We start from the raw sequence: 8,978 nt of genomic DNA on the forward strand, positions 1-8,978 counted from the left end.
GGTAGTTTAGCAGATTGTAGTTTAGCAGACTGTAATTTAGCAGGGGGTGGTTTAGCAGATTGTGGTTTAGCAGACTGTAATTTAGCAGGTGGTGGTTTAGCAGATTGTGGTTTAGCAGGTGGTGGTTTAGCAGATGGTGGTTTATCAGATGGTGGTTTAGCAGATGACGGTTTATCAGATGGTGGTTTAGCAGGTGATGGTTTAACAGGTGGCGGTTTGGCAGATTGGGGCCTGGTAGAACGTGGCCTAGTAGCCAGGAGGTTCTTAGTAGAGATCTGACTGGAGGAAGAGTGTGCTCGTTCCTCACTGGACAGAGAACTGCTGCTACAACAAGTCTGGACAGCAGTGACTGGTTCATCAATGGAGATTGGGGAGCACCTACTGTCAGGACTCTGAGTGAGACAGATCACATTGACTTTGGAGAGTAAGGAGGTACAGCTGACAGAGCCCTGGGTTGAATCTTCGTTGGTGTCTCTGCTGATGGGGAGCAAACTCTCTGCAGCACTTTCTGAAGCTCTCAGCCTTATAAGGTCAACCAAGGCAGGGATCAGGATGCCATTTACCTCCTCCAATACTGAGCTTGTTATGTGCCCAATCATGAGCAGCAAGTCCCTAACAGTCATCTGTATATATGAACACAGAAAGGTACATCAACACAATTGATTCAGATTTACATTATGTTGGAAATCAAAACACATGTTAATCCATATCCAAAATATTTTTAAAGTAAATATAACAAGTATACCTTTCATTTTTTGTTGTTGCAATTATTCTATATCAAATGTGTGGTCTCCATTGTTGCAACTTAATCATCTTCCTCATCTAGACTTTTTACATTTACCAAAGTGGCAAACGCATATTACATCATATCATCCAAATACAGTGGCAAGACAAAGTATATGAACCCTATTGGAATTATCTGCATGTTTCTGCATGAATTGGTCATAAAATTAGATTTAACCTTCATCTAAGTCACAACAACAGATTAACACATTCTGCTTAAACTAATAACACACAAATGATTGTATTTTTCTTGTCTATACTGAATACATCATTTAAACATTCAGTGTAAGTTGAAAAAAGTATGTGAACCCGAGGCTAATGACTTCTCCAAAAGCTAATTGGAGTCCAATCATTGAGACGAGATTGGAGATGTTGGTTAGAGCTGCCTGCCCTAAAAAAACTCACAAAATTTGAGTGTGCTATTCACAAGAAGCATTGCCTGATGTGAACCATGCCTCAAACAAAAGAGATCTCAGAAGACCCAAGATTAAGAATTGTTGACTTGCATAAAGCTGGAAAGGGTTACAAAAGTATCTCTAAAAGCCGTGATGTTCATCACTCCACGGTTACACAAATTGTATATAAATGGAGAAAGTTCAGCAATGTTGCTACTCTCCCTAGGAGTGGCCGTCCTGCAAAGATGACTGCAAGAGCACAGCGCAGAATGCTCAATGAGGTTAAGCAGAATCTTAGAGTGTTAGCTGAAGACTTAAAGAAATCTCTGGAACATCCTAACATCTCTGATGACGAGTCTACGATACGTAAAACACTAAACAAGAATGGTGTTCATGGGAGGACACCACGGAAGAAGCCACCGACTGTCCAAATAAAAACTGCTCCACGTTTGAAGTTTGCAAAAGAGCATCTGGATGTTCCACAGCGCTACTGGCAAAATATTCTGTGGAGAGATGAAATAAAATGTTGTTGTTTAAAAGGAGCACACAACACTGTGTGGAGAAAAAAAAGCACAGCACACCAATATCAAAACCTCATCCCAACTGTAAAGTATGGTGAAGGGAGTATCATATCATGGTTGAGCTGCTTTGCTGCCTCGGGGTCTGGACAGCCAGCTATCATCGATGGAAACATTTATTGCCAAGTTTATCAAGACATTTTGTTGGAGAATTTAAGGTCGTTCGCCAATTGAAGCTCAACAGAAGTTGGGTGATGCAACAGGACAACGACCCAAAACACCGAAATTAAATCAACAACAGAATGGCTGCAACAGAAGAAAATATGCCTTCTGTAGTGGCCCAGTCAGAGTACTGACCTCAACCCGATTGAGATGCTGTGGCAGGGCCTCAAGAGAGCAGTTCACACCAGACATCCCAAGAATATTGCTAAACTGAAACAGTTTTGTAAAGAGGAATGGTATAAAATTCCTCCTGACTGTTGCGCAGGTCTGATCTGCAACTACAGAAAACTTTGAGGTTATTGCTGCCAAAGTAGGGTCAACCATTTATTAAAACCAAGGGTTCACAAACTCAGCAAAAAAAGAAACGTCCTCTCACTGTCAACTGTATCTATGTTCAGCAAACTTAACATGTGTAAATAATTGTATGAACATACAAGATTGAACAACTGAGACAAACTGAACATGTGGCTAACAGAAATGTAATAATGTGTCCCTGAACAAAGGGGGGGGAGGGTTCAACATAAAAAGTAACGGTCGGTATCTGGTGTGGACACCAGCTGCATTAAGTACTGCAGTGCATCTCCTCCTCATGGACTACACCAGATTTGCCAGTTCTTGCTGTGAGATGTTACCCCACTCTTCCACCAAGGCACCTGCAAGTTCCAGGACATTTCTGGGGGGGGTGGCCCTAGCCCTCACCCGCCGATCCAACAGGTCCCAGACGTGCTCAATGGGATTGAGATACGAGCTCTTCGCTGGCCATGGCAGAACACGGACATTCCTGTCTTGCAGGAAATCTCGCACAGAACGAGCAGTATGGCTGGTGGCATTGTCATGCTGGAGGGTCATGTCAGGATAAGCCTGCAGGAAGGATACCAAATGAGGGAGGAGGTTGTCTTCCCTGTAACGCACAGCGTTGACACTGCCTGCAATAACAACAAGCTCAGTCCGATGATGCAGTGACACACCGCCCAAGACCATGACAGACCCTCCACCTCCAAATCGATCCCGCTCCAGAGTACATGCCTCGGTGTAACGCTCATTCCTTCGACGATAAACGTGAATCCGACCATTACCCCTGGTGAAACAAAACCATGACTCGTCAGTGAAGAGCACTTTTTGACAGTCCTGTCTGGTCCAGCGATGGTGGGTTTGTGCCCATTGGCAACGTTGTTGCCGGTTTCCTTACAACAGGCCTACAAGCCCTCAGTCCAGCCTCTCTCAGCCTATTGCGGACAGTCTGAGCACTGATGGAGGGATTGTGCGTTCCTGCTGTAACTCGGGCAGTTGTTGTTGCCATCCTGTACCTGTCCCGCAGGTGTGATGTTTGGATGTACCGATCCTGTGCAGGTGTTGTTACACAAGGTCTGCCACTGCGAGGACGATCATCTCCCTGTAGCGCTGTCTTAGGCGTCTCACAGTACGGACATTGCAATTTATTTCCCCTGCCACATCTGCAATCGTCATGACTCCTTGCAGCATCCCTAAGGCACGTTCACACAGATGAGCAGGGACCCTGGGCATCTTTCTTTTGGTGTTTTTCAGAGTGAGTAGAAAGGCCTCTCTAGTTTCCTAAGTTTTCATAACTGTGACCTTAATTGCCTATCGTCTGTAAGCTGTTAGTGTCTTAACGACCGTTCCACAGATGCATGTTCATTCATTGTTTATGGTTCATTGAACAAGCATGGGAAACAGTGTTTATACCCTTTACAATGAAGATTTGTGAAGTTATTTGGATTTATACGAATTATCTTTGAAAGACAGGGTCTTAAAAAAGGGAGGTTTATTTTTTTTGCTGAATGTACTTTTTCTACCCTGCACTGTGTGTTGAATAAAGACATGAAAAAGTAAAATTATTTGTGTGTTATTAGTTTAAGCAGACTGTGTTTGTCTATTGTTGTGACTTAGATGAAGATCAGATAACATTTTATGACCAATTTACACAGAAGTCCAGGTAATTCCAAAGGGTTCACATACTTTTTCTTGCCACAGTACTTGGATATGGATTTCCCAGGAGATGGGAGACAGGGAAGCAGTAATATGTCTACAGCCCCCAAAGAGTGAAAGCTGGGAACATGTTCATGACCAAAATGACCTACCACTGACGGGCTAGCTGAATGTGGTGAGCAGGTCATCACAGTAGAAAAGGTTCCAGAGTGATCAGAGTCACTGCTAGGTCTTTCAGTTGGTGGTCTGGCAGAACGTGGTCTGGCAGTATGTAGCCTAGCAACCTTGAGGTTCTTAGTCGAGATCTGACTGGAAAGAGTGTCCATCGAGGAGGTAAAGTGTCTGAAGGGAGAGTCCATTACCAGAGGTGTGTGTGTCTCCATGCCCAGGGGTCTCCAATCTCCCATCTGGCTACCAGGCTAAGAGAGACGGGTGAGAGAGAGAGGTAAATGGATGAAGATATCAACAGAAACACTGAGGTCCTACTGCTGCTTAAGCAACTATGAGTTGATATCAGCCCTAGGAGTGCCGCTGTTCCATCCTTACCTGTCCAATTCGGCGCTCCAGGCGCAGCTCCCTGCACACTTCTCTTTCCAGCTCCTCAAGCCTGAGGCGTCGTTTCACCTCCCAAGCCAGTTCGGCCAAGTAAAGGTTCTTCCCCTCTTCCATTTGACTCTGAAACCTTCACATACAAGGGAAGATAAAACATGATTTACCTTCATTTTTCTACAACTCAAACTGTCCACCGTATGTATTTCTTAAGTTATTGCTAGATAGGAGGTCAACGTGATTCCACACCTTTGCTTATGTTTTTTTAAACAAATTTGGGTAAAAGATTCTAATAACACTCACGTGTTCTTGAAGTAGTTCCTACCCTTGGCAATGAGCCATTCTCTAATATCCGTCAGTGAGATATGGGACGGAACCTCCCCTTGCTGCTGCAAGACTAGGAACTGTTTCAAAATACTTTTCTGAGAGAGACAGAGAGAGACAGAGAGAGAGACAGAGACAGAGAGAGAGAGATTAATTTGCACCCTTGCCTTCCACAAGTTTTTCCTGGTCTTGTCACGTGATCAGAAAACCCTTTCCCGATCCTTGAGCGACAGCAAGTTACATACACAGTAAAATAAAACGCATGGAAAGGTGTGTCTTACAATATAGCTTTTGTTTTTTTATAATTGTGCATCTAGAAAGTAGACCACTCTAACCTGCTGGGCACAGCACTGCTTCTCCCACAGCAACTGAACTGACTTGATGTAGCCACTGTAGCGATTGTACTCTTTACACGTACACAGCACCTGAAAGGGAGGCCTCACAAAAGAGCCATTTTTAGAGGAAGTTCATGTGTACAAACACCCAATCCCAAATCTACCTCTAACCCCTACCCCAATATTGATTGATTTTGCCTTTATTTAACCAGGTAAGACATTAAGAACACATTCTCTTTTACAACCTGCACTAACAATGACCATATGCACTTGTAGACTTGGATTTGTGTAAACTAAGCAAAATGGCAAGCATTTCACCTAGCCATTATATTGCTTACACCTGTCCAATTTTCTCAGCTCCATATAAGTGTCACTTTTAGATTTTGGAAAGAAAAAGGAGGTTTGCCATGCCTTCTCATTTGAGGTGATGAGGCCTTGCTTCACCAGCCGCTTCTTCCTTTCCGGATGGCGGAAAAAACACTTCAGGTGTTTGTCGTGGAGGCAGTTATAACCAACATCTATGACTCTCATGTTGGGGTCCAACAGGTCAAACCCTGGGGTCTCCTGATGGAGCTGTGGATTGTGTTTTAACAAACTTCAAAGTCAGGGCAATGGATACTACAGTGGGAATGGTTGTGGAATTAGGACTGGAAATGGGAAGGAAGTCATTAAAAATATTTAATTATGTAACATTTAATTTGAAAGAAATTGAGGATCTCAGATCATTTGGAATGTCATACTATCACACTAACCTTCTCCCCCAGTTTTCCTCTGAAGCATACAGGGAATGTCCTCTCTGGGGCTTCCTGTAACCCCTACAAAGACAGAGACAATCATGACAAAAGACGTGGGGTTTTGGTAAGGGTTTTGATAGTAGACCCCATCCCTGTCACTTGGTTTGCAATAATTCCACCTTTTGCCAATTCACTTTGCATGAAAAATGTTGTAATCAAGCTCATATCTATAACAAATTTGTTTGATCCATTTACATTGTTAAACTATTCTTAAAGTAGTCAACTAGCCGTAGGCCTACATGATGACTGATTCTGTAGGCTACATATTCATCTCATAGACTTTCATCATCCATCTTTAGAATTATACAAATGTGAAGCGACATTAATATGAAGAACGAACAAAGCATTATCCTAGGCCTACTCACATTTTCTTCTTCTTAACCTGCACTTTTTGACATAGTAGGCATATTGACTAATATTGTAAACAAGTGATGTCATAACGGAAACTTGATTATCTTGTGTCTCCAGAAAAGGTAGGCCCTATGCCCCTCAAACGTCCGCTATCTGATAGACCTATGTTGTTGTACTGATATAAACACTATGAAAGGATATTGTAGCCTTAATCTATTGATATAGTCTACAGGCTTATTTAAGGTGTGCCCGCTCCATAAAGCTCAGCTCCAGTTGTGCCTGGGCTTGCTGCAACAGGTGCACTCTGTTGCCAAGCCTTCCACAGAATCATACCTCAACCCTAAAATGTGATCCACATGTATTCAATTTCGAAACTGTCAAGTTATTTGCAGTGATGGATTGAAAGCATTATCACGACTAACAGGCTGACTACACCCAATGAATTTAGAAATCTATATTATTCAATTATTGCACCCACACTGCTTGGGCGCCCCAACGAGCGTCTGTATAGCAAAGGGCTAAAATAGAAGTCAGTTCTATTTCTGATGCAGATCGCACTGCAAGTCCTTCCTCTCCCATCTCCTCATTGGTTTCCCAGGGGGAAATGATGGTTGAACTTGCTCTGAAACGCCGACATCCAGACACTGGTAAGAACTAGCTAGCTAAGTAGATCTGACATTGTAAGAAATTGTAATAGACACTGGAAACTTGTTATAACAACTTCTCAACCCAAGCTATACTTTGCACAACATGCACCCATCCCCCTCTTTTCTCCCAGTCACATTCTGCTCTCATCAGATAACAACCACAGACACACACACACCCACACCCAGAACAGGCCCCTGTTACAACAACACGCACACGCATTCTTTTCAAGGTTGGGGCTCTAAGACAAAGAACGATGTTAAGAGCCAATGGAACGTCGACACCAGGCCCGAACAGGACTACCCACGACCTAGAGCGACCAATCCGACGAACAGACTCCCAGAATATACATACGTCATTTTACTATATAAAATAATGCACATCATGTTTAGGGGCCTTCTTCTGGTGGTTCCTTAGGAGCTGAACGAACGAGTCCGTGAAGCACGCTTTGCCAGATATCTTTACCTTTGAATAAACTGCCTTTACTATATCTAAAGTCCACCCTGTCTAGCGTCTTAACTTGGTCACATTTCTCAAGTAACTTTCATCAACAACATCCAAATTATTAGCTAGCTAGCAAGCTAAGCTAGCTGACTAGCTAGCGAGCATAGACTAACAATGTGACCTGCTCTCATAAGATATCTGCAATTGATACTAACGTCAATCTATTAGCCAAATCATTAATTATTTTCTGAAAATTCATCTGATGGTTTCTTTGAATCAGTACACCATACACACGATTTCTAGCCAGTGACAGCCACCTAGCTAAAACTGACGCGCCCCTACCAAAACTTCTAAACCTTCCTAGCTAGCATTAGCATGAAGCAATAGATTTGTGCTACATGTTCCCATAAGAGACGATCAGCAGTTTATACTAGCTTCAATCTATTATACTTAGAATTAATATAATCGTTATAGTTGTATTCTGACATTCAATGGGTTATTTGAATCCGTAACGTTACACCACACACACGATCTCTAGCCAGCTGACGGTCAGTTGGACATGCACCCCATACTGAATTGTCAAAAGCCACGCACACTCGTTTTCCGGATGAGCGCACACACAGCATTGCTAGCTCATTAATAATATATCTACTCACATGTTCAGGGTTTCTGGTTTTCTTTTATATTCCAGTATTGCGTGACTGTCCTGGTCAGGAAAGTTAAAATCCCAAATTGTATCCATCCCCTTTGTTGGTGGCATATGTAATTAGTACAACAAGCTTTGACATGTCAAACGTGTGCTCAATGTGTCTGCTTCAGTGCCATCTTTACATGAATGCGGAAAAAACTGTTTTGCATGACTTCCACCAATCCCTGTGGTCTAGATGATTAGTATCTATGCGGATCAAAGTTGCCATGTGAGGGTGTATTAGGACAGTACAACCACGTCAATACTAGGTTTTATTCCTGTCAATGTCCACCCATGCAATTTTTTTGTATTTGTATATTAAAATGAATATGTAAGAGCCTTTTTGGGAGCAGGGGATTTACACATAACCCCAGACATGCACCCTTTTCCATACATTTTTCAGTGTAATCAATACAAAAACTGTCTACAGTCAATCATTTCAAGGCAAGGCCTATAGCGATAGAAATGGACTTACTTTTCGGGCCTCGTCGCCGTCCATGCTACAAGTCTAGGCCTACTTCGGTCTCCATAATGAGCCGGTAAAACATCGTACTTCGTCTGAGGTTGCTAAAGCTTGAATGCTACTGAATATTAAACTGCCTTAGAAATAAGAATGAATAGAAATTCCAAAATACCATTGAAATTATTGCGTCACAATACCAGGCAGCCATTGGGAGTGTACCCATGAGTTTACCAGTCAATATCCAGGGTTAGAGTTCCAAGCCCATTCTATTCATTCTTATTTCTGTGAGCCCAGGCCTACTCCCATCATGATGTAATTTGCAGTCCACATCATTAAGCATAAATCATAGACGCCGAGACGCACTATTTTGCTCAAAATATATAGATTTTACCCTTTGGTGTAAGCTATACAGTACCAGTCAGAAGTTTGGATGCACCCACTCATTCAAGGGTTTTTCTTTATTTTTACTATTTTCTACATTGTAGAATAGTAAAGACATCAAAACTATGAAACACATATG

General features: G+C 42.5%; 1 protein-coding gene across 1 annotated transcript; it reads right to left on the reverse strand.

The window, feature by feature from the left end:
• Nucleotides 1-206: 206 nt before the first annotated feature.
• Nucleotides 207-8,275, reverse strand: LOC129846743 (uncharacterized; the record flags this gene model as incomplete). Its single annotated transcript, XM_055914600.1, is given in 7 exon segments — nt 207-623; nt 4,018-4,284; nt 4,412-4,547; nt 4,718-4,836; nt 5,074-5,646; nt 5,826-5,888; nt 7,964-8,275. Coding segments are annotated over 3 exon segments (807 nt in total), but the record flags the coding sequence as incomplete, so codon positions are not given.
• Between the last annotated feature and the right edge of the window lie 703 nt (nt 8,276-8,978).

This window comes from Salvelinus fontinalis, unplaced genomic scaffold (assembly GCF_029448725.1).
Source record: "Salvelinus fontinalis isolate EN_2023a unplaced genomic scaffold, ASM2944872v1 scaffold_0615, whole genome shotgun sequence".
In the NCBI taxonomy this organism is placed as follows: domain Eukaryota; kingdom Metazoa; phylum Chordata; class Actinopteri; order Salmoniformes; family Salmonidae; genus Salvelinus; species Salvelinus fontinalis.